We start from the raw sequence: 26790 nt of genomic DNA on the forward strand, positions 1-26790 counted from the left end.
CCAACAAACAGAAGCCCAAATCACTGTTATTTTCAGGGAGCATCTCAGCTTGAAAATGATCAGAAAGTACACACCAGTGCAGCATGAATGATCTGCCTGCCTCCTCCCAGTGAGTGATGAGTGTGAAAACCTCGTTATGAGCTCACCAACTATTTTGAGCAACACCACCTTTGAGAATCAACCAAAGAGCATCCTGAAACCATTGTTGTGTACCCTAGTGAATAAGAGCTTAAGCACTTCAGAATAACTCTTGTTTTTTAAGTCAGAAAGCATGTTGGATACCGTTCCTATAGTAGCTATCATGAGACACACGCCTTTCCCATGGGGACTACTGTGCTGGCCAGAAAGCCATCAGACAAAACAACTTGCAGGCATCACCAGTCTGTGCTGGATACAAACGGGCCTCTGTAGATTAAATGCTTTATATGCAATTATGCATCTCCTGGGTCATGCAGCCCTGTGCTAGTAATTGACAAACAGAATGCTAGTTATGAGTATAGCAACACAGCTCAACAGTACAACTTCTAGCAGCAATATGCATCTAAAAATCACCTTTTTAGGTTGATGGATTCCCTGGATGTTTTTGACCCCTTGAGGAGCTGCTGAACGGATCAGTGCCTGCTGCTGTTGGTGCTGCTGCTGTTGCATTCCCTTTGTCAATGTGACCTTCCGCACTGGCTGCTGTTTCGGCTCCAGAGGTTGTTGAGGCCGCTGGGGCTGGCCCTCTGGATGAAAAAAGCCAGCGTCCTCTCCCCCCTGCTGAAATCAACAACACAACACGCGGCTCAATGTCTACGCAGTGCAAACGCTCGCCCTGAGAAACCTCCTGTGACATCAGCGCACTTAGCGCAGCGAGCTCTCATCGATCTGCCTATTAACCAGGGGCAGTTGCAGAAGGGTGTAAGGGCTCAGCCTGGAAATTATGCTTTACTTCGTTTGGACTTCATTACTGACCACTATGTTCAAACCCAGATAGGTAAGGTATTTTTCATTTCTCTTTCCAAATCATTCTTCCTCCCGGGGATACGTGTGAACTACGTTTGGGTTATTAATATTATTTTTGTTTTGTTTCTTTCACAGAGATGTACACATTACAGGAAACCGTGAGAGCTGGAACAGCCGCTCAAACACTCTGCTCATCTTTACAAGTCCAACCTCTCTTTAGAAACCAGTATTATATTTATTTTGTAGTGTATGTTTACGCTGCCTGTTCCTATAACAGCAACCTCGTAAGTTATCTCTGTCCCCCAACACTGCCCATGTTTGGAGCATTTAGAACAGCTCTTCCCCCCAGGACTTTTTTGTTTGGTTTAAAACGCTCTTAGTACAAATATTTACACTCACAAGCACTAACAACGCCTCACTCCCCCTCTGATCCAATGACCCCTAACTCTCCCCACTACACCTCTAATTGCAGTGTACATACAGCACAAATAAAAGGTGAATGCACTGGAAGATAAGTGATTTGCTTGCATTGCCTCTGCCTGAGCAGTTCAGCTTTCTCTACAAACAGAAGGGCAATCTGTAGAATCATGGACTATCCTTACTTGGAAGGGACCCACAAGGATCACTGAGCTTTGCTCCACACAGCACCACCCAAAATCAGACCGTATGTCTGAGAGTATTGTCCAGAAATTCTTGAGCTTGTGTCTAGCCAGCAAATCAGGGCAGACACTGAAAAACATCCCATGGAACAACAGACAGCAGAAGCAGTACCTTGTTTGAGCCTGACAACAGATAAGGTACTTCTGCTTCTGTAAAGTCCTTTGAATTACTGCACGCTTTCTGCATGGCTTCAACAGCAGAACTTACATTTAAGCTGGACTCCACTTCAGAACTTCAATCTGCCAGTATTAGCAAACCCTGTATTTATTTCCTTTTAAAGCAGCTCACTGCATTGTAAGATTTAACTGGGAGCACACTCGCCATTGATCAGAGCTGCAATAACAGCTGGAAGGCCCACAGCACTTACAGCCCTGGGATGCACCCGAGCCACCAAGGGAGCCAGGCAGTGGAAATTCATTAACCCGCAATCACACACCACTGTAACACCAAGAGTCAAGCCAAATAAGCACGGCCTATGCCTAAGCCTATGAAAAACCCCAGGTTAACCTTCAAAAGCTCTCTAATGGAAGGCACGTCTGAAGAATAAAAAACAATTATTGAAGCATCTTTGTTTACATCATTTCTTTCCCTTCCCTTAAATACTGATGAGTCAAAAGTCTTTCTGCATCTGTACTCTGTGTCACTAACCAGAGGGCGTCAAATGATCCGACACCGTTTTCTGCAGATAAGGAGACAAAATACAAGGCTGCAGAGGGAGCACATTTATGGTCCATGTGGAAATAAAAATCTTATCTTGAGTGGAAATATAAATCACGACACCTCTACCAGCATTACACCACAGGAACACCTACTGAGGGCTGCTTGTGACTACATCTCCCCACAGCCATTGAACAGAAGTAGCCCAGTAAGGTGTTATCTGGGATATCCTCACATTCTCAAGTTCACTGGCATGCAACTCAAATCCCTAAACCACATACATACTCTGTATCATCAAGCATATGCAGGCAACAACTTCTCAAGAACTTAAATCCCACACAAGTCAAACCCCCACCAAATTGGTTTCATCACTGCCTCATACCATCTACACTTCAAAAACACCATCTGGCACAGGGAGTCCTGAAGCTCTTCCTACTTAAGGGCTTTCTTCCACAGTATCCACAGTGAGAAAACAATAGAAAGTGGCATCTTTTCTCTACTTCTCATCACATTCACTTTCCCTCTGCTGAAATGAATGGCTCCACGTTAAACGTGGCTTCACATAAAATTCTGTACATAAACCTTTGAGATCAGTCACTAGAAGGAAATAATAAAGCTTTTCCTTCAAAGTCTGTCTTCGACTACAGCTCAAAAAAGAAACAAAAACAAGCAACAGCCCTTCTCTCCTGAAAACATAAGCACACAAACGAAAACCTGTACAAAAAACCAGTATTGAAATAACACTAAAATGAAGAGGATTTAAATAGCAGCATAGGCTTTATGCTCTGGTCAGATAATTTCCTTTATCCAACCTTACAGCAGCTGGAAGATTACAAAACTAAAAAGAACCAAAAATTCTAGCAGGAATTTAATCCTAAGAATTGCAAGTTCAAAGCCAATCTATGCTAAATGCCTGCTGTGCAAAACAACCATAAATACTTGCGACTGTGTCTCTCCAAACCCAAAAATGATTCCTGCACATATGAACAGCGTACAAGTGAAGCCCTCAGGTACAAAACACATCATACATGCTCATTATGGAGACTTCAAAAGCAAGCAATCATTTCCCATAAAGACTAGGACGGCCAACAACCACCCAATATTTAACTGGAAAGCTCAATTATCACCAAATAAAACTGTTCAAAATACAGCAGGAAACACACAGTCACACAAAACAAACGCATAAACACACAATATGGGTTCGTATTCATGAGGAATATGGTGGGATATGCTTCCTGCTGGAGTTTCTCATAGGTCAACACCCAACCCTGGGCTGAAACCCAGTCTGTGGGTTTCAAGTGTTAACACAACGTGCCTGCAAAATTCTCTCAGATGCCAATCTGGAAGGTGGAAGCATCTCTGGACTTTTCGTAAGTTAATACATCTCAGAAGCATGAAAACCTGTAAAAAACAATAAAGGAAATCCACAGGGTAAGAAACGGGGAAGGAGCAAAGCCTGCTGGTTCCTGTAACAAGAAAGGAAAAAATGGACAGCTGAATCAAAACCTGGCTTTATAACCTTGCTCTAAAAACACTGCCTCTTGAGCTGGCTTGAGCTCCCTGACAGCAATACGCTGTTTCATGCACAGCTCTCCTGGCTGTAACTGAAGACAAAATTTGGCGTCTTTCTTAAATTAAAAACAAAACAAGGCAAACAAAAACCGAAAACATGGCTCCTAGGTCAGTGTGTGTTCAACAAGTGAAACAACAAAGTCTCAGGTAACAAATCTTAACCAGCTAAAAAAAGAACTGCTGAGAAAGATGTCACGCAGTGTCAAAACCAAAATGAGTAAAATCTACACAGTATTAAATTAAAAGATGGCACTTTTAATTTGCCACTATTTTAATTGCCACCATTATCACCCTTTAAACTTATAAGGGAGATAATTGCTGGCTTCTTCGGGAATGCAAATGAAGTAAGTCTTAAGCAAAACACCCATAAAGAGCTTTATCACCTGGTCTTAAAGCCACAAATCCTCTGAACATTACTTAGAGCCACACGTCCGTATGAGAATATTAACACTGGTAGATTGGCATAACTGCAAACAGGACTGCTCCTGTGCTGACTCCAGACTTTCACTAGGGAGGCAGAAATAAGCAGATAAAACATACAGTAAAGCTACAGGTAAGTGAAGCAAGATGGTACTGCAGAAGCTACCCAAAATGACATCGGAATCATAGAAGCCGAATTGCTAACATCTCTGCATAAAATATCTCAGTTCCAACACATCTGAAATCAACTTTTTCTTCAGGACTTAATTTCTTAATGCTATTTTTTTCATTGGCTTACATCACCTTTCCCCCCACATTTAAACATGTAGGAATAGAATGAGATGCTTTAGGTCTTGTCGAAGTACATTTTTATCTTTTTTTTTTTCCCCCCAAGAGCTTTTTTGGGATATACTGGACAACTCTAGATCTTTCAGAGATGCATCTAGCCATCATCATAGCCTGTTTCCTACAACCTGAAAGTGCCGGAGCCAGGTAGAACACTTCCCAGTTCATCCCAGTCCTATGGTAGGACCTGAGACTGATGACTATCTTCAATTTTATAACGCAAACTTCCTCTTAAGTCCTCTACAGATAAGTGAATTTCATTTTCTGTCTGCAAGCCGATGAAGGAAAAATGTTTTTCTTATTCCCTACTGTGTATAATTAAGCAAAACTCAAAAGATCAAGACAAAAAAATCTGATCTACATAATAAGTATTTTTCAAACTTGACTGTGAAGGAATCTGCACCTCCTTAATATGGAACTGGAGATTAACGAAAAAGAGAAATGATGTGATTCACTAAGGCCACGAGTTTTAGAAGCCATGCCCTGATACTAATCAAGGCTGTTTGCCAATATTGACATCCTCTCGCTTGTCAGTGTTGTACATTCAGAAACATGAAGAGCTTTCTGTCAAAAATGAGATCACAAATTCTAAGACCAGAATTGTATGATACTGCCTGAATTTAGTGAGCTGAAGCTTTGCACTCTATCATAATCACGATGACGATAGTTTTGTTACGAAGTTTATTTGCCACCAACATTAGCAGGACAAATTTATTTATAACAAATGCTTTAAAATGTACTGATAAAAATGCCTATTGATACTGTCAGAGCTTCCTGTGATTTGACAGATCAAATCTTATTTTCATTCTTAAACCCCATGAAGGAATGGTATCACCAACCCGCATTCTGTAGTGCGCAAATTGATTAATCCCCCTCTATAGAAATCTCAACTCTTGATTACACCTATCAGACGTTAAGCAGCATTATTCTAGAGTGACAACACTTGACAAATTCCCAAACCATTTTTCTCTGCCTTTGTGGCCCTGCTAGCTTGTATTAACCCTGATGAAAAATTAATTTTCCTTATCTTGTGCTAAACCCCAAAATCCAAATCCGCCAAACTGGCAACTCTTTCTGTAAAGGTATTATGAAAACCTCTAAAAGATTAATTGCATGTCTTCAGGTGACATTAAATTAATTTCTGTACTCGTGACAGACATTTGATACTCCGTACTGAGAGGACAGATAACATTGTCAGGATACACAGAAGGATAGTGGTGCAGTGTCCCAGGGCAGCCTCTTATGAATTCTCCTTTCGATAAGGCCATACTTCACTGTCACTGGCACTGTTAGAGATCTTGCAGCTCACAGACCTCACTGCACAGGTTTCTATTAACGACAACAATGCTGTGTCTATCCATGTAATCTTTATAAAACTAATTCAAAATCACCCAATAGTAAAGGGATGTGCATGCTGGATAACGCACTTAGAGGAAATAAACTGCTGATTTGTGTAAAAATAACCAGAGAACCAAATTTTTTTCTTATGTTTACGATACATCAAACTCTCTCCAACATGATGAAGGCTTGAATCTTGCAGGAAAAACTCAATCCAAAAAACATCTTGCGATTGATTTCCTTTAAGAAAGGAGAAACTCCTCATCTCCTACCAGTTTGAGTCAATATTTCCAGAAATGAGTACTTCTGCAGTATCACAGAAGTTAAGAGGAAAAAATATCTACCATGTTACTGAACTCATCTTCACTCCAAGGACAGCAGCAATTTACTGTTCTTTCACCAGCTGTACACATTTTCCTTTCTTTTGTAAACTTTTTCTTTTTCTCTGATACCACAATTGCATAGTCAGACATCGCAGCTGTGATCCTCACATAAAACAGTAAAGCTAAATGATGTATAAAGGAAGACAGTCTTCCAATATACGTGAATATTTTTTCATCGCAGTAATCAGAAACATAAGTTGAAGGTAAAACCCTAATAATTATCTGTTTTTCCACTGGAGCTCCAAGCAGGTATGAAACAGGCAGGAACCAGGGAATAGGAAGCCCAATCACTTGCCAAACATCTCACAAACCAGTGACACGAACAAGTGCTGTTTCCAAACAGCTGAAGATTTGTTTTCAATCTGTCAAACACCAATGAGAAACATCTGGTGACCTTTTATTTAAAGGCTTTCAAAGACCTCTCAAAGTCTTCTTTTTTTTTTTTTTTGTAATTCAAGAATACAGCACTTTAAAAAAAAAAAAAAAAAAAGATGAAAAAAGCAAACAGAAAAGCTCCTGCTCTCTGGTCAGGCTGCAATACACTACTCAATGAATGCTTAGTCTAAGATACACTAAAGGTCTGGGTTTGACTTGGAGTGCAGGAAGAAATCAGCCATATCACACCTCAGACCTGGTAGAGCTTACCAACACACAGCAGAAATATGACACTTGTGCTTACCAGAAATATACTTATTTTTCCCAGCCAAAAACTTTGCTTAAATAAAAACCAAAAGTGGTTTCCTTCCTATGATACAAAATAAAAAGGCAGTTGAGCTGCTTCAATGAACTGTGATTTGATGACAACCTTCCAAGCCTAATGGTGTATGGATAAGTCAGAACAGCAGAAGAAAACGCTTCAAGAAAAAGCAGCCAATTCCACTTAATCCCATGTACTAGCAGGCTTCTTACCTTTAAGAATCACATCACGCACTGAGAGAAGTAAGGCATGGAGAACTGCTCAAAAGGCATGAGAGAACCCCAGCTGTGCTACACTGGTCTCACCAGCACCTAAACATAGCTGATCGGGTGCTCCATCATGACTACACGTCCTTCTAGCACAAAGACCCACCAGTTTGTTACGAGAAACATGTGTCAAAACTACAGCAAAATCCAGGTTGTGCAGTGGGAAATTGTTTAAGCATCACCTTCATCTTTATGCTTCTGACCACGAAATACAGCACTACAATGTAGAGAACAAAACCCAAAATTTCACATCTCCCAATTCAGCTGATGGTACCACATCCAGGATACTTGACAGGAACGCTGGACACGTAGAGACATCACCAACAGAAAACACTCCTGTTTTAAAATCTCAATGACCCAAAAGCCACCCAGAGCTCCTGAAAGAGCCCTTCCCAGCTGGACACGAGGTGTCACACTGCAATGGGAGCTTCCCTCGTTTTTAGTTGCTCCAGCTTGCGTTCCTTGAAGCTTAAAACTAAAGACAACTTGAATCCTTCCCACACACTGCCCTATGCTTCTTGCACAGTCTCGGTAGGGACAAACTGCATTATCTCCATCTCCAGCCACTACTGGGATTCTCCCACCTCACAGAACCACAGAATTGCAGGGGCTAGAAGGGACCACTAGAGATCATCTAGTCCAACCCCCTTGCCAAAGCAGGCTTCCTAGACCAGATTACACAAAGAAAAAATGTGTTGATGTCAAAAAAGAGCAACTAATCAAGACAAGGACGACAAATCCACAGATTTATTTATTTATTTCCCTGTAAAGCAGATTCCCAGTCCTCCAACCCACTAGCAGTATTACTGGAACAGGTTGCCCAAGGAGGTTGTGGATGCCCCACCCCCAGAGTCATTTAAGGCCAGGCTGGATGTGGCTCTGAGCAGCCTGGTCTGGTAGTTGGTGACCCTGCACAATGCAGGGGGTTAAAACTAGATGATCACTGTGGTCCTTTTCAACCCAGACCATTCTATCATTCTATGACTTTCATCCAAAAAACAGCCTGCTCTCTTTATTATGCACTTCAACAGTGTTAGCTGCTTTTAGTCCTTTCCCATCAGGTAGCTGGGGAAACTAGATGCTCCATAACACCAACATCATACCAATACAAACTCCACATTGTATCACTTACAATGGCAGAAAAACTCTCCTTTGAGACTTAAAAAAAAAAAAAAAAAAAAAAAAAAAAGTGACAAGCAATATCAAACGCCTTGCTTCCAGGGTATTCAGGAGGCTGCGCCTCTTCTTCAACATACAATTTGAAAGTCTCCTGAGGAAAAGGAGAAACTTGTTCTCCACTTTACAGTAGGAAATATTTTATTGCATTTTGGTCCCAAGTTATCCACAGCAATACTAAATTCAGTGTAGTTAGAATTATCTTCTCCCTTTCAAGGATTTTATTAAAAACCTATAAAAAGTACTGCCTGCACCTAGTCTAACCCTAAGATTGCTAAGGGTGTCCACAAATACCCTCGTTTCCCCTGTACCTCATCCTCAACAACACAGGACAGCCCACCTCAGTTCTATAAAGAACTACTCTGAAGTTATGATGTATTCTACCGGGACAATCCTCACTGGATATCTGGGAGGACAGTTGATTGCTGAGAAATATTTCACAAAAATACTGTCTTTTTCATAACTGAAATACCATGGGGCTCCCTGATTTACTTTTGTTTGTTTGTTTGTTTTCCCTTGATACTTGGAGGTGGAAATAAGAAATCCACATCCATTTGTGAAATATTTCTAGAGTGCTACCTTGTAGCTTGTGGCTGGCAGAGTCCTTTTTCAGCAGGATTTAAAATAGCAGTGCTTCAGTGGTCACAACCATTCTGACATACTCCGAACAAACATAGTAGCTGAATGTTAAGCTATCACAGCTTCTGCAGCTTCTCCAGTCTGCTTGTACTACGGGCGTTATCCGGACCTCCTTCAAATGACGGGATGTGAACAAACCACCACGTCATTCTGCAGCTTATTAAATTAACGCTGCTGTGTGTGGGGCCAGTTCCTGCGTGCTGTTTCTAGAGCTGGCAGCACTGCAGAGCTGGGCAGAGATACCTCAAGAACTTGTCATATAAACATCAAGAAATCCTGATGTTTGTCAGTCCTAACAAATTTAGATGCAAGGCGCTATAGAGATTTCAAGTCAAAATGTTTTTAATTAAACTCGAACATACACATGCAAGCAAAAACAAATACAAACATTCAAGTGAAGTTGATTGATACGGTTACATTATCAAACAAGAATCATTTAAATCAGTGTCTCTTTCCATATTTAGAACTCCACATTCATCGCTTTCCCTTCTCAGTTACTTCACGTAAGAATGAAGTTTATCTTCCATTCTGATTTTCTTTTTTCTTTTTACAATCCAAGGTTAATTTTGTGACAGACTTCTCACAGAAATCTTGCCAATACTTTCTTCAAGCTTTCCAGATGAAGAATCTCAGGTTTTCAGAAATTAAGATCACTAATAAGATATTGCATTTAATCCAATGGGGAACACTGAGATTTTTACGTAGCTTACATATATAAAAAGCTCATTGTGCAGTTTTCCACAAAGATTGGCGCATTCTTGGTGCAGCGTAAGAAATCAGCATTTTCAGGCCTTTGGTACAGACATATATCACTTTGTGCATGGCAGATCATTTTCTGGCTAGAGAAAATACACCCAACAACAATATAAGATGAATGAAAGATACAGACATTTTAAGATTTTATTATGATTTCCCACAGAACCTCCAACTAAATGAAAAATACGTTCAGCACTCAACTTATAAAATCAAGGTACAAACCTGTTCTTTCCAGGAATAAAGGCATTTACAGTATACTGACTTAAAGAATGCAGTTCTACTACGTACTAGAACTATGTACTGACAAACTGTTTGCAGAGCCCAAAGGAAATCACTATGGAAAGTGTAAGGGTTAGAAAAATGTGACCTATCCAAAGGACATGACTGCTCAAAAACACTTCAAAAAGATCTTCAAAAAGAACTGGTCACAAAAAAAGGAAATAATTTTTCTGCTTCTTGACAGAAACATCTATAACAAAACTGCAGCAAAAAAAAAAAATCTGGCTTGATCTACAATAATCTAAAAGTACACATTAAACACTAAAGTAGATGGCAAAAGGAATCTTTATAACTGAGATCTCAGAATAAAGGCTGGACAAATCTGTCAGGAATGCTCTGCAGCTCCTCCCCCCTCAAGGCAGAACAAACTATTTATCTGGTCCTTTTGCTGCTGTTTTTCTGTAACTGGTTTATTTGGGCATCGCTTCCCGATAAACAACAGCCTACAAACTCACTGTTTATTCTTAAGCTGATCTTTAGGACTGAGTTCAGGCCCCTTTCCAAGCCAAGCAAATCTCAGACTTTTTGTAAGTAAAATATGCCAATACAAATAATTCTTAGTAAAATATCCTAGTATAAATCACAGAATGACTTGAGTTGGAAGGAATCTCAAAAATAATCTAGCCCCAAGCCCCCTACCACAGGCAGGGTTACCAACCACTAAATCAGACACCAGCTTGGGCTGCCCAGGGCCCCATCCAACCTGGCCTTGAGCACCTCCAGAGATGGGGCATCCTCAGCCTCTGCGGGCAGCCTGTACCAGTGCCTCAACATTCCCTCAAGTAAAGAAATTCCCCAAGCTCTAAATTTCCTCTCTTCCAGTTAAAAAAAAAAGTTCTCCCTTGTCCTGTCTCTACCATGTAAAAAGTTGATTTCCCTCCTGTGTATAAGCTCCTTGTAAGCACTGGAAAGCTGCAATGAGGTCTTCCCAGAACCTTCTCTCTTCCAGTTAAACAAGCCTAACTCTCTCAACCTGTCTTTCATAGAATCATAGAATCACAAGGTTTGAAATGACCTATAAGATCATCTAGTCCAACTGTCTCCTCATCACCATTGCTACCACTAGCACTAAAAACCACATCACGCAGCACGTCGTCCAGACGCCTCTTGAACACTGCCAGGGACGCAACTCCACCACCTCCCTGGGCAGCCATTCCAGTGCCTGACCACTCTCTGAGAGACATAGTTCTTCCTTATGTCCAACCTAAACCTCCTCTGGTACAACTTGTGGCCATTTCCCCATGTCCTGCTCGTTGCCTGGGAGAAGAGGCCAAATCCCTCTTCACCACAACCTCCCTTCAGGAAGTTGCAGAGTGCAGTGGGTCTTTGAAGGAGATCATATTCATGGCCCTCCTCTAGCCCCACTCCACATCGTTCCAGCAGGAAAGCAGGATGCAGTACTACTCCAGCAGGACGCAACACTCCAGAGGGGGCCTCAGGAGGGCGCAGTAGAGAGGGACAATCCCCTCCCTCTCCCCGCTGCCACCCTCTTGCTGATGCAGCCCTGGATACAGTTGGCATTCCAGGCTGCAAGCGCACACTGCTGGCTCACGTCCAACCCCTCACCCACCAGGAGAAGGTCCTATGACCTTCTCCATACGGCTGCCCTCAATGACTTCCTCTCCCAGTCTGTATACACACCTCAGACTGTCCCAAGTGCAACACCTTGCACTTGGCCTTCTCAAACCTCACGCAATCCATTAGGTTCATACAGGATCACAAACATTCAGCAAATATGCTGAACTCCTATTTCAAGAAAGGAAGACTCTGAAGACTCTGAAAAGTCTTCTTGGGCCTCAAATAAATAAAAAAAAAAAATTAAAAAAAAATACCCGACCCAAAGTATTAATCTTCTAAAGATCTGCAACTGCTTCATTTTTCCAAGAGCATAACATCTAAATGGAAAACTATTCATTGTACCGCATAAATTCCTGCATAACTTAGGGGCGTACTGGAAAGGGACGGACATACCAGTATTTTTTTCTGGGGGAAAGGACAATTTGTTAAAAAAAAAAAACAAAAAAACAAAAAAAAACAAAACAAAAAAAAAAAAACAAAAAACCACATCTAAGATGAGTCATCTTGATATGCAAACTTGCTCTGGTATACAGAAATTACTGAATATTTTCTACTTCTCTTTTCTCTAGTATAGTAAGACATAAATGAAGGCTGCTTCTACATCAGATAAGCTGAACAAATTATTTCTTGGAATTTAATTAGTAATTCTTACCATTCTGTTAAAATACTTAAGAAGTAATATCCTCTCAAGAGAGAGCATTGTAGAAACAGATGAAAGGCTATTTTACCTTCTTAAATAACAAGGATTACCTTTATCTGAAAGGTCAGAGATGCTCAATAGTACTGCAATGCCCAGCAATACAGATAAATACAGTCAGAAGCTTAGATCATGAAAGATACTGCCCTCAAGAAATGAACCTTTCTCTTCTGACGTTTGTACATCATAAATCTCACCAACACATTAAATACATCTCTTTAACTGTTAAATAAAAAAGTCACTAGCAGCACACAACCATTAGGCCCTGTTCTACATATGGTCCTGCTGAATGCAGGGGAATAGCCCTCGCCACCTGCTCCTGTTCTAGGTTAATTTGGACTAGATAAGTTTGTAATAGGGCTGGCCTCAAAACAGCCAGCTCTTCAGCTGACAGCTCTACTACCATGCTGCACTACAGCTGGCAGGCAGATAGAAAAGGCACCTTCCAAGTCTTTACTGACATGAATCAAGAGCTTCAGAAAGGAACCTGCATTGTGTCTAATCGCAAACATCTCACTCATACATGGGTCTTAAAAACACCACTGCACAAAAGAGCTCTAGAAAGCAAAAGGGGTACAAGTGATTACAGTTGAGAGCAACAGCAGGGCTGCTTAATTGCAGGGTCAAGTCAATGCCTGCAGATCAGAGGCACCAAACACCCCCTTGGCCAAAGGTAGGGAACCATATGAAGCACAAGAGAGATTTGGCTTCTGCTGTACCTCTAGGGTTCATACAAAAGGTGTGAAAATAAATTTAAAAGGTGGCGGGTCTAAAAGGGAAACTAAATGTGATGCGATCTCTGTGATACTCAGAGTCCACGCAGCATTTAATTCTTTAAAATCCTGTCAAAAGGGACAAGATTGCTCCCCCACATTGCTCTTTTTTTCTTTTTCCTTGTGTGGTCAAAGAAACAAAGTCATATAGATTCAGCTTGTCACTGAATGATTAAAAATTAATCAACCGTCTTGATCAACGCTAAGCAGCTAATTGCAATGCCTGCTCTCATTCTTCCACAGTGGGAAGGAAAAATGAAATTTTCTATGACTATATGAAAAAAAATAAAAAAAAACCAGAAAGCAATACATAAAGACACTGCTTTACCTTGGCAAGACCTCAGTATCTGGAAGTTAAGGACAGAACAAATCTGCCTGAGTGTATAACGAAAGAGAAGCTACATATGAATTTAATGAAGTTAATTGCTTTTGCTTACCAAGAGATTTATATGACACAAATCACTAAGTTTCCTAAAACAGAGCACTGTGATAAAAATTATTTCATTACAAATGAAAGTTTGGGCACTGACAACCTTTTGTTATGAAGAGCTGTATGCAGTGGTGACTGGCATTGTTTTGCTCCATCACATAATAAAAGATGTTGTGCATGATTGCTTTATTCAATTATTAATGAATAACAAACCTGTCATACCTCTTGTAAACCACTGGGATTCCTGCAGACATATCTCTATATAATTATTTTTTAGCCCAATAGAAACAATTTCTTTCAACCTCTGGTACTTTCTTCTGTGTTTAAGTTACCATGTCTGAGGAAACAGACACCCTTTAAGTCAGGTTGTTGTCAGCTCTAGTTAGTCAACAACGTCCTTTGTGTTAATATTTTGAAAAAACATTATTATGCAATTGAAAGTATTAAGCATATTTCGACTTATGAGCTATATACAAGTAGCTAAGGTTTTAGTGTTTGATTTTCTCCATGTTACTTTGCACTAAAGCCTAGCCTCCAAGGCTTCATGAAGCCCCTATTAACATAGGACATTCACTTCATTACAGCAGTTCTGTAAGTTCCTCTAATTAACATTCTCCATAATTTAAGAAGCATTCTTCTTAAAAAAAAAAAAATAATAAAAAAAAAAATAAAAAAGAACAACACAAGAACATCCCAAAAATACAAAAAAATCTGCCCAATCTCCTCCATTCTATCACAGCGTTCAAAATATCATGTCCTCCTCAACATAAAAACTAGACAGATTGCATAGTGGCAAACATGTCCCTTCATCTCAGTTTCTCCAGAGCCCTAACAAATTAACTCATCTCTTCATTAAGATAGAAGAAAATCTGGTCTATAAACTTTCTAACCAACCCCCAGACCTTCAGTATGCATGCTGCCTTCAAGGCTGGCATTGAGAGTCATCCACAACACTGGTCAAGGGACAAGGGACATTCTACAGACAACAGACCCCTCATCAAAAGATAAGGAAATCTAATTTAGATGCAGAAGTGAAACGGTAATGTTTTAAATCCAGCCTCTAGCAGGAAACATCCCCCTCCAATATACTGCTTGAATTCACTTCACAACATGCTTCCCTAGAAAACAAAAACAATCTCCCCTCGAGTACAGAAGTCACGCTATTTCCAGTGTTTGCACCCAACTACATTATGTGGCTTCAACTAATGAATGAACAAAGCCTAGCCGTTTAACTGAACCTTACAAACAGCCATATAAGTCCTTTTCTCTGAGCCGTGCTCAGACCTACCAACCTTAAGCTACATGAGCTAAGCTGAGGAGTCTTGCAGACTCAAGTTACAAAGAAGTTAAAAGAATGGAGCATTATTTTCAAAAAGATGGTATCAGTGATAACTGTCTGACAGTAAAGCATTATGGCAAACATACACTCCTGAGTAACTGCTAGTAACTTACAATTTTGAAAATCTAAATTACGGATTATTAAGTCTGATAAATCTGCTCCTTCCCCCTTTGTCTTAGGCCTATTTTTTATTTTGAACTTACACGGAATGAAACACACAGAAACAAACCATGACAGCACACACACACAAGATGAGCCTTGGAAACTTACCCCTCCTGACAACTTAATCACCCTGACTTTGCTGCCGCCATGGGGCACATCTCCACTACCACTGTTTGTCCGCTGCATGACAGTTCTTTTCACGCCAGGTTTCATCTCCTGTGGCCTTGCTTGTACGGAAGCCACTCTAGCAGTCTGTGAGGTGGGCAGCGGTGCTGCAGCAGGTTTTGTCTGTAACACTTTCTGCGATGCCTGAGGCTGACTGGAAGATACTGTTCTGGTCTGCCTCAGCTGTTTCACTGGTTTCATCTGCTGTCCTTGATACTGCGTATTAGCCCCAACCTGCGAGTAGTCTGTGTGTTTGGGCTGAATATTGGGAACTACCATATCTTGCTTTTTAACAAGAAGTCTGTTTTTCACATTCTGCCTGGTCTGCAAGCCAGAGTGGGGTATGTAAGGATTGCCGTTGGTAGGGTACTCAGAAGAGTCATCGTCCTGTTGCATGTAGGATTGCTGTATAGAAGGTTGCTGCTGCTGCTGCTGCTGCTGTGCAAGCCTTTCTAGCAATTCTCTCTTTCTAGCACCAGCCTGCTGCTGCCGTCTCAACTCCTTTTGTTTCAGAATTTCTTCTCTTAGACGTTTCTGCTCTTCTATCTTCAAACGATACAATCTAGTCTCTTCGTCTTCATCTGGATACTACAAAGGGAAATGCAAATTAATTTAGAAAACTCTCAGCATAAGCCTTGCTTGGTCAAAATAGAACGAGAATATTGTTTTAGAAGATGTCATAATGGCCTAAGTCTCTGAAGAGCTTCTGAAATTATCCCTGACATTGAGCTAAGGCTATTAGTAGAGCATATCTGCCAGTATGGTTTATTTGTTATTCATTAGACACAAACAGCTTGAATCAGGTTCAAGACTTAGATATAATACTTCCTAGAGAGGAAAAATAAAATAAAATACATGGAGCTTATAATACCAGTTAAGAAATCTTATCAGAATAGTAAAAAATTAAGTCTTACAAATTGGAATTCATTTAGAACTTTCTAAAAGCAATTAAACTAAATTAATATAATTCAAGATATCAAAATATGTTTCAAATGGAAAGTAACAATACGAAGGCAACCCACTGTCACACAGGTTTTATCTTGCTCTTTTCTGACAAAGTAACAAAAGGTAGGGTGGTAAATGACCTGAAAGGCCCTGATTAGAACTATTGATTTTTCTCACAGAATTTTCAGCCTGATCTCAAACTCATTTGTCACACAATAATTGGTTATAATGAACAGCACAAGTCAATCTCTCTGACCTTGAACTCATGCACTCTCTTCAGAATCAAAATGTTGCCAAATGCAGTGCTGGAATATTAATGGTATTTAGAGAATGCCTTTAATATTCCACCCCTACACCCTTCTGAAAGTCTTATACACTATCAAGTAAGCTTTCTAAAGATGCCTCAACTTTGGCAAAATGGATTCTTAAGAAATGCTGCAAGAAATGGACAAGAGTCAAGGAAATGCAAATCCTCATCACCCTGGAAATGAAGATGCTCTTACAATACTATCACATGCTTTCTTTTACAATTAAAAAGCACGCTTTTTAAATACACATTTTTTATTTTCAACAGTTTGTACTATGAGGTTAGAGACTTGTAGAGGCTGCTTACGAATGTTAATGAGCACAAAATCCTACTGGTAAATCCTACTGATACACAGGCTCTCAGGGAAACAATACTTCTCATTTCGGTAAGCTACTGCATAAACAGCATTAGAACATTTCTGAAAGGCTGAATCTGTGAAAAGTTGTCCACCTTGCACTAGTGAGGGTGCAATATCATGTCAACATAAATGCCTTTTTTTTTTTTTAAAGCCCATACACAACTAAAGTGAGAAATTAGAGATTTTGTTGTTCCACGTGGCTTTTATTGTGCTACATCCTAGAATCCCCCCTCAATGTAGGGAAAAGCAATAGAACAAATCCAACCACAATGACAGTTCACAAATATAAAAGCCGAGTAGAGTTTGTGTTCACAGAACCCAGATACACATATCCTAAACATTTGACTCCTGCAGAAAGAACTGCTTCTTTCCTGAGCATCTACTGACATGGATTTTTCCCACAGTGACTGAGAAAGAGCAGCATGTCTCAGACCAAAAGTCTAGTCCAAACAACGGCTAAAAAAAGACTTACACAAAACTCAATTTTATTTTTCTTTTTAAACTGTGAGCCATAGTTCCAAGAGCAAGCCTGAAATTTTTTAGGACAACGCTTCATAGAACAAAAGGTTCTCATCTTTCTCTGTACCTTTCAGACTGTGACTCTGGTGTTGTAGTGACCCATCACTACAACAACTTTGCTGATAAATGGCAACAAATAGGAACATACTTCAAAAAACTGAAATGATCAAAAAGTCAAGAGCTGGAGATGCCAGATTGCTGTAAAAAATAAAGAACTCCTGAGAAACAGTGCAAAATAAGACTCTTAAATATAGCCTTCATGGGATGAGAAAATTGAGAGAAGGATGATGTGCTATGATGCAGATGATACAAATTAAGCTTTCAGGCAGGCTCAAGACGTTACTGAAACTGTCCACACAGAAAACCTGTGCCACTTAATATGTTGTTACTCACTTCCTTGGCTCTAGATCAAAGTATTCTGCATTTTACCTAAATGGGTCTGATCAACCACAGGAGCCAGTACCAAATTTACCATTGGAGGTAGCCTTGCATTTTTTTTCTTTATAGACAGGTGAAGGTGTCAGTGCTAGCAGAAGTTTGCATAACACCAGACCCTTCTTTATCTAAAGGACAGCACTTATTATCAGGGAACTCTATGGCCCCATCTAACAAGTTCTGAAGGCCTTGGAAGATACAGATTCTGATCTGGAAAGTAAAAAACACCAAGCCAAAGACTACAAGTAAGCAGCACAGAGATGTGTACTTCATGGCACAGTTAATAAGCCTTGCTGGCAGGCAAGGACCAAACACTCCGATTAGTATGCCCATGCAGAACCCCTTGGGCAGATGAACTGGGTTCAGCTACACTAGCATTAAATACAGAGGACAACTGGCAAACTGTATTAGCAACACATGTTAAGTTTGATGAATGCTTAGCAAGATCTTCAGGCTACTTGATCTCAACTATAATCTGAAATTTTCCTTTCACGAACTCAACTCCTACTTATTGAATTTATAAGGATGCTATGAAGTCAACCTCTTCTTAGAGGGCAAGTTTTGAAATGAAAGGCCAAGAACTCTGAGGCTATAGGACAACTGCAAGGTCAGCTCATTAATAGCTATAAGTAGGCCTAAATTCTTCATCTTCATAAGCAAGTAGCTAGAACAGTTAGGTTCTTAGTAAAATATCCTTGCAGCTAGGATAGGGAAGACCAAACAATATAAAGATACTGAGATCATTAACAAAATATTTGCCTTAGGAGTCAGGTCTAATTGCAACCAGCTCTGGAATGAACCAACAGCACAGATTCAGAAATGATAGCAAACTTCTCACCAGGATGAAAATGGAGATAGTTGAACACTCTGCACCTTCAGCTTTAACAGCATCTCTTCTACATTTTAAGGAACTTCACTAGATTGAACTAGCAAGGCAGCGCATTGGATCAAGAAGGAAATGGTTTGTCACGGCTGCTGCTAACGATTTTCACCCCAGCACATCCCTCCTTAAGCAGTAGCACCGCCCAAAGAAACAAACAAACCATTCTGACAAAAGAAGTAGAAATCTTTCAAAGATGTTGTGAAGTTCACAGCTTGTGTTGCATTTGGAAGTTTGCTGCCAAGAGCAAGGTTATCTGTAGGTGAAAAAAAACTCAGAGTAGCTTTTTCCCAGATAAACTCCATAGATGTTTCACCATTTGTCTGTAGAAAACTCCACATGAAGAAGTCGTGTATTTTCTCTGGCTTCTCCTTTTATGTACAAAGTAAGAAAAGAATAGAAGAGCACAAAGTGAGAGAAACAAAGCAGTTCCTTTAGCATCCTGTTTTTGTAAAGTAGAGATTGTGTTCTTGAACACAATACATTCGTGGTTCGGAGGGAAAACCAAACCTTAGCTACAAGGTTCTTCTTCTGCCTTAAATGTTCAGAGGTTTTAATGGAAAGTGCCAAAAGAAAATGTTACAGGCTGCCTTTGTGAGTCTAGCTCAGCAACAGCAGTAAGAGAAGCAGCAGTCCTGAATTCTCCAGGAAGGCTCAGACTGGCACTGCTGAGCAAAAGACAGAAAAGACAAACTCTAAAACACGATTACACTCCCTACTGCAATTTAAGTCCTAGTATCAGTGACCTGTTTCTTATACAGTGAATTCAAATATCCCACTTTTTTTTAATTATTTTTAAGAGGTCTGCAGGCTTTATTACTAGTAATTAGAATTAAATGCAGAGCCATAAGAGCTGAATATTGCAAGTGCCCTGGTTTGCAATCAAAAACAAGAAATGAAACATGCTGCCAAGCTCACCTGTCTCCCTAGCAAAATATGTACAACCAAATGGCAGGATATACACAAATCTGTGTATTCTGCAGGTTTGTTTTTCGTAGGAATTTTTTTTTTCAGTTGTACCATTAGAAACATCATTTGTCCAGTAATTTACTACAAGTCTTCACAAAAGGTAAAGGCAAATCCAAATTACAGCATCTGTTGGCTGCCATTCAAAATCATAAAGTATCTTAAATAAAGGCAGCTAAATATACAACACCCATTTTACACTACTGATGACAGTAGCTCCTAAACCCTAAGAAGGTATGAGCTGCTACAAGTTAGTCTGAGTATCATACTATGATCTTCTAACTGGAAAAAGACTGACGAGAACAATCTTCAAAGAACAAGACAGAAAGCACCATTATTAAAATCTGGAAGCCAAATCTACTCAAATTAGAACAAAAGATCAAATTTATACATGTACAATTTTTCAGGAGGTTAATACAGAAAAGATAATTTAGACACATCTGCTTGATAATTCCATACAGCAACTATTTTCCATATTCAGAGTTTATAAAAAACAACACAAAAAAACAACTACCAATATAAGACCCAACAAACAAACACCCACTTCAGAGTTTGCTGGTAGAATGGAAAGGCTGTCCACAGCAGGGACATCAACTGCAATACAAGCTGTGATATCAGCACACTTCTGATTGTGTTCTACTAGTTTTTTCTCCTGCTTTGACCTCCGATATCTAGTTTCTACTAGAAAGCTTTACGTCACCTTCCTGCGTTTTCTTCATCCTTCTCTTCAACACAAAAGCACTTAAGTACCTTAATTCCTCTCATCCTAAACTGACCTCGGCATGAGCAGAATAAGACTCACAGCCATTATATTCCTCTCAATTTCATTGTAAAAATGATTTTTCAGACTGAAGACATGCAAGTTCACATCTTGGAAAGTAACAAAGGCATTGAAGCCGGTATTTTCCAGTCGCATAGGAACAAGAACACAAGCATGCTATTCAGAAATCTAAAATAGTTTTTAGTCTTCTAGTCACTTCGGTTGCAAAACCTTTGTTTTGTAGATGAGGAAAACACTTAACAGAATATTGCCATTTTTGTGCTCCCTGAATTACAGGGCATTCATAAACATGTCCACTGGCTCTTCAGGGACAGAGATGGAAAAAAAGTCTTAATTTTCCAGTTGAAGACACTTGCAAAATAACCTGCCCAATTCAGTTATGAGCAAGACAGCTAGAAGAGATGACATAACTCTTTCTCATCCCAGTGGGAAGCCAAAAATCAACAAAAAGTTAGGTAATTAGAAGACGACAAAATGCTGGAAAACACTGCAATCTGGCTAAATGAGAAATTTAATAAACTACAATGCAACAAAAAGAGACACGATTATGTGCTTGAAAATGAAAGTTACTAGTGCAGCAATCCTCAGTCTGTGAAAACGAGAATAAATGGCACCAATAAATACTACTGCAGTGGCACAGTTGAAGGACAACTGCTACTACATTGTTTGCAGCATAGGCTCTTGGTCCACTCTGAAAACCTCTATGAATTTTTTCAGTACTTGCTGAGTGTCCCTACAGATGCTTTACCTGTATGATTAACAATACTAAACACTACAGGAGATGCATCTTTTTCTCAAGTGCAACACTTTTTTCCTTCTGTTTTGGAAGGGAAAGTATAACTTATACAAAACAGGTATTGCAAACTGCTTTCAAAGATAGCTTTCCAGATATTGTCAGAGATATTTCCAAACTAATGCCCAAAGTGCTCCATGACAGAAATACTAAGGGACTCTAAGATGCTTTAGATGGTGAGAATGTCCTTTGCAGATGCCTTCAATATGCTCCTTTACTAATAGCCTGAAAGGCAGAGACTTTCCTAAGAGGCAAAGCATTTTCTGTGACTTTGATTGTTCCAGGAAACTGAATTGAGGTAAAGGAAATTACTTCAGCAAATTTTTCAGAAACTATCAAAATTAAAAACTGGATAAAAATTTTTTTATTCCAGTTGAGAAGCTCCTGCATACGAGGTCAAACACCGCCAGCTATGGGTTTCTTTTGTGCTACATTTGTGAAAATTAGGAATGGTCGTAACTAATTCAAGAGCAAGATGTGAAAATAATCAGCAGCAGCTTAAAGGGAAGAAAGTATTATCCCAATTAAAGCTTTCAACAGTTGATGAAGTTGATGAAGGAAACTTGGTCCCCGAGACAAGTTTCACGAGCAACCGAACTATAATGACTCACAATTTTGTCCAAAATAACCTGACACTCAGAAATCATACAGGCTGCACGCTGTCACGTTCCTTTGGCACTTGCTGACATTCAGTATTAAGAGCACTATCAATGCAAAGCTACTCATTCTCTCACTCATGAAGAGTGCCCAGCCAACCTCTCAGATGTTTGGGTTTTTTTTGTCAACTGAAACTGTTTCTGCTATTGCGTTAAAGAAAGTGCAACTCAAAAGAGAGGCCTCTAGTGGCAACAAAAAAATGCTGGATGAGTAGTACATCAGGTGTGCTTACAGCTCACAAGTCAGACTAGAAAAGTTTTAAGAGTCTTACCTCTGGTTCTGATTTTACTTCTGGTTTCACTTGGCCCACTGGTGTGACTGCCTTAGCTTTCATCTCAGGCCTTCCCTGTGAGTTTCCACCACTAGCTACAGTCTTGGAGGCAGACATCGTGCTGGTAATGGGTTTGACCTGAGCAGCTGGAGTAGAGGTTCGCCTGTTGTTGCTCACTTCCAGAGCGTGTGACGGTGCTATGGGCAGCTCCCGCAAGTTACTATTCCTTGGAGCAGTTGGCTGTAGTTGCTGATTTGGACGCTTGACAATATTTTGTGAGGGTGTGCTCTGAAAAGCAGAAAGGAAAAAAATGTGAGGCTTCTATTTAAAGTCAGACTGAAGTGTTTCCTGTTTCAGATTTTCACAACTTCGTTGTTTGTCAAAAAACAAACAAAAAACTTTTCAAAATGGCACTGTGTTTTTAATGTAAGAAGAAAGTATGAAAATAAGCACATTAACTTTTTTTTTATTAACAGCAACACTCGATAACTTATTTAACATCTTTCTCAGAAATCGGCTTCACTATTTATTTTCTTAATTAAAATCATTCTTCTCAACTACAGTCACAATAATTTGAGCGCTGCTACAGATTGCTGTGTCACCCCAACCTACCTAGCAACAGAACATGCTGCAAACTCACAGGACATTACTGGCACCATGTGAACCAGAACACTTATTTGCAGTGCTACTGAAAGGTCTTCTAACCAAAGCAAGTGTCAGAGAACTGGGCTCCCACACAGTCACAGACTATCTGCAGTTTTAAATATAACACAAACTTATCCTCCAAAATCCTTTACTGACAGTTCTTGGAAAATCTTTATAATCTCTTAATGGAGCCAAATCAAGAAAACACTGGCTACTGAAATAAAAAAAGGTACAAGATAGACATGCTATTTGTGGAAGTAGGTTATAAAATGACCAAGGTAGAGAAGGGAGAAAAAAAAAAAAAAAGGAAAAGAAAGGGGCAGAGCAGAAAAGGAATAAATGAGAATAAAAAACTACATGGTAAGTTTTATTGCCCATACAGAACTATGTAAGATAACACTAAGTGGCACTTACATGCCTTGGCTTCATTGGACCCTGCCGCTGCTGACACTGCATTCTGTTGTTATTTGGCTGCTGCGGTGAGGCCTGTATGTGAGGCCTGAACTGTGGTTGGTTCATGGGCATCAAGGGCTGTGGTGGCCCTTGGAGATGATGATGGTGTTGCTGCTGCTGTTGCTGGTGATGATGCTGCTGCTGGTGATGGTGCTGCTGAGGCTGAGGCTGTGGCTGAGGCTGCAATGGAGGATGCAAGGGACCCTTCATATGAAGAAAAAGATTATTTGCTTTTAGTTTCAAAGTAATAACCTCTCAAAAAAGCAGCTCCAGCCTCCCAAGTCCACAAAACAACAAACTTGTGAGCAGCTATGGACCAAGCTAAATCAAAAATATACTGAGAGGAAAAGATGGATTAACAGAAGCTGTGTAAAGAAGTTCCATATTTACACAGTCAACAGCTTAAGTGGAAAAAGGCAAATGAAAAGCTTTCTGCTCTCCCCTTCCTTCTTCTTTAATTCCCCAAACTGTTCCTTCTCCAAACAAACATCACCAGACCTCAATATTTCCCTACATCAAAACATGAAGAAAACCCTCCAAATAAACACAGCCATGTGCATCACTCTGCAAAACCCCAAAATATCAAGCAAGCAGCTCAGCTCCCTCTCGGGCAGCAGGAGGCTTAGCTCTTTGCTGAGCAGCGGGGCTGAGCAGCAGAGGGCGCTCCGGGACTGCCGTCAGATGGACGGGGATATCGGGGCACAGGGACAGCCCCCCCTACCTCTGCGGAGCTAAAGGAATATCAGGAGCTATACGATGCTGAACCAAACAACATTACAACTTCTCTGCTTCCAGTAGCGTTAAGCAAATCGTGGTGTTTTTTGTAACTTTACTGTAGAAACAGGGCTGGTGTGTAGACCGCTATCAGAAACAAGAGTGCTGGTAACTGAAGAAAAAAGGTAAGTCACTTTTTCAGACAAAGTACTATATGTAAATCTGCCTCATATCTGTTACCTCAAATAACTCAGTTTTAGCTGCATTACTCCTATACATCAACAAGAGTACAACACAGAACTAGGCCACCTGAAACACCTCTTTTAGGACCCCTCCATACTGCAAACCTGTACCTGCATGTTAGGCTGTGCATGTGCCGCAAGGAAGGGCTGTCCTGGGGCTTGTAGGAACTGCTGTCTCGGAGGAATGAAGGGCCGTGGATTTGCTGAACCTGGCTGGTTGAAGTGGAGAATTCCCACTGGACCTTGAGGCTGTATGTTTGGCCTTAGTGGCCTCTCTCTGGGAAATACAGGCTGCTGTCCTTGCTGGCTGAATGCTGGCCCAGGCTGGCTGAACGGCATCGGGCTCTGGGTAGGGACGGGGTGCGGACTGTTAAGAAGCGGGGGAGGCGGTGGCGGTGGGGGACTCCGCTGCTCAAACAAGTGATGGCTGGGAAATCTTGGATCTGTGGGAATCAGGAAAGAAATTAAATGACAAACCACCCTTGGGAAACAAGCGTGCTTTTGAACTGCAAACATTTTGTTTTGAAAAGCAACCTGAAATTGGTAAAAAAGCAAAAACGTGAGACTTCATAATTTTAAGACATAATTTCAAGGTCATGTTTCTCTGGCTTTGGCCACTTGTTTTTAAGAGGAATTGATGCTCAAAGCACCAGTACACTGAAGACAAGAGGAATTAAGAATGTCTTTTAGAAATGGATTACAGTGATTAGTGCTTAAAAGCACATAAGAACTTGTAGAACTTCTGCTGATCAGATATTCAGCAACTTTTTACATCCTTCTGAGTACAGGAAAAATATATATAACATATATGTTATATATAAATATTACATACAGGTGTTAATCTTAAATAGGTCTATACATAATATATAGATATTACATACAGATGTTAAACATAAGTCTACATACACACAAACTACTATTTTGCTTGCTATGCTCTAACATTCCAGCTAATATTAACAGATTTCTATAGTGTACACATACTCCAGAGAGTATGGTGTTTAAAATATAACAAATCACAACAATTTGCAGCAATTACTTTGATACTAATTTTATTTTATAGTTGGAGAAATACATAAATCAATGGTCGACAGAAAACAACATCAAAAGAGGAGAAAAGAGACCAGGTCACTGGAATTTTTGGCATGCACTAGGCAGACTACATCAAATACAGTCTTCAGGTTCTTCCTCAAACAGCATGTTTACTTCGCAAGAAGTATATTTTGTACATTAATTGAAATGAAAAGGTTTACCTCCTAGGAAAAAAGGGTCTCTGTCCTGAGGAGGTGGAGGAGGGAGAGGTGGCGGTGGGGGAGGTGGGCCTCTCCACTGATCCTGCATTGGCAGCCGTGGGGCTTGGGAGAAGTTGGTAGGAACAGGTCCAGGTGCGTGCTGCTGGAAGTCTGGAGGGACCTATTACATGAGACAAAAATAAAGACTACCATTCAGAGAATTATCTTTCGCCTGCTATAACTTTTTCTCCTCTTAAAATCTAATTGATTTATGGAGTTACCTGCTATCATCTCTTCAAATTGGCAGCCCTTACTGAGTCATCCCTTCACAATAGAAGAGATATTAGACCTCGGTACAGTATTTTGAAATGTATTCACAATGTTTTAATAATCACTAGCACCACAGGAATGCCACTTATTCTCAAGCTTATTGAAATCCATGCAATTATTGACCTTCTTTTCCATTAATCCAAAAAAACCTGAATGTCTACTTTAGGAGACATTCCTGACATTTATCTTCTTAAACCATGCTATTCTGTGCCATCAATTTGGTACAATGTAAGCTACAGAAGTGAAGCAGCTTTACTTATAATGGGGGAGGGGAATTGTGGCATTTGAAAATTAAAGAAATCTTTGAAAAAAAAAATAAAAACATGTCTACATATAATGCATCTGAAGCATTATAAGAAAGGCTGAAAAATTATCTGTCCACCATTAAGTTATTTCTTTTAAATGTCAAGTGAATCTACGTAGAGCAGAAAGCAGAACCTTAATCTAAAAGGAGAACTCTGCAGAAAGAACACTCAAGTCAGTAACTTACACTATTACACTATTACCATTTTTTCTTTTACTTCAAAAGTTGACAAAGGACATTGACAGCCTCTGACAACAGAAAAGCTATGCCTCACATAAACCATTATATTCACAAACACTTCCTTATTATGTATGAGTAAATCAAATAAGCAATGAACATAATATCTAAGCACGTTCTTGTTTTCCACTTAATACAATTTTGAAATTAGTGGTGGCATCTGCTCTATCTCCATCTGGTGTTCATCTAAAACCTTAAAACTTGCCATTGCTGAAGATAAGCCTTTCAGAACAGATCTCAGAGCACACACTCCCTGCTAAACTGAATTACAGTCATCAGCAAAGGTTTATTATTTATCCAACAGGCTGCCATAACCAAACATGTAGTCTCACCCTATTCTATTTGTACAGCAAAAATATTAGCATTTTGGTTCAAAAATTTCTTGCACAGCAAAACCAAGTATTTGCCCTGGCTACTGAAGTCTGTTCACCAAAGCAGCACAAAGCA

At 40.0% G+C, this 26790-nt stretch overlaps 1 protein-coding gene across 1 annotated transcript in view; it reads right to left on the reverse strand.

Moving 5' to 3' along the window:
- Nucleotides 1–26790, reverse strand: part of RBM33 (RNA binding motif protein 33) — a gene marked incomplete at both ends in the record, with an annotated part of 89155 nt that overhangs the window by 8918 nt on the left and 53447 nt on the right. The window contains 6 exons of the mRNA XM_079538145.1: nucleotides 553–756; nucleotides 15221–15865; nucleotides 22190–22477; nucleotides 23249–23491; nucleotides 24355–24686; nucleotides 25494–25653. Of these exons, the coding sequence (XP_079394271.1) occupies nucleotides 553–756; nucleotides 15221–15865; nucleotides 22190–22477; nucleotides 23249–23491; nucleotides 24355–24686; nucleotides 25494–25653 (1872 nt within the window). The remainder of the gene's footprint in view (nucleotides 1–552; nucleotides 757–15220; nucleotides 15866–22189; nucleotides 22478–23248; nucleotides 23492–24354; nucleotides 24687–25493; nucleotides 25654–26790) is intronic.

Source organism: Tetrao urogallus, assembly GCF_951394365.1.
Source record: "Tetrao urogallus genome assembly, chromosome: 7".
NCBI classification, from domain to species: Eukaryota; Metazoa; Chordata; class Aves; order Galliformes; family Phasianidae; genus Tetrao; species Tetrao urogallus.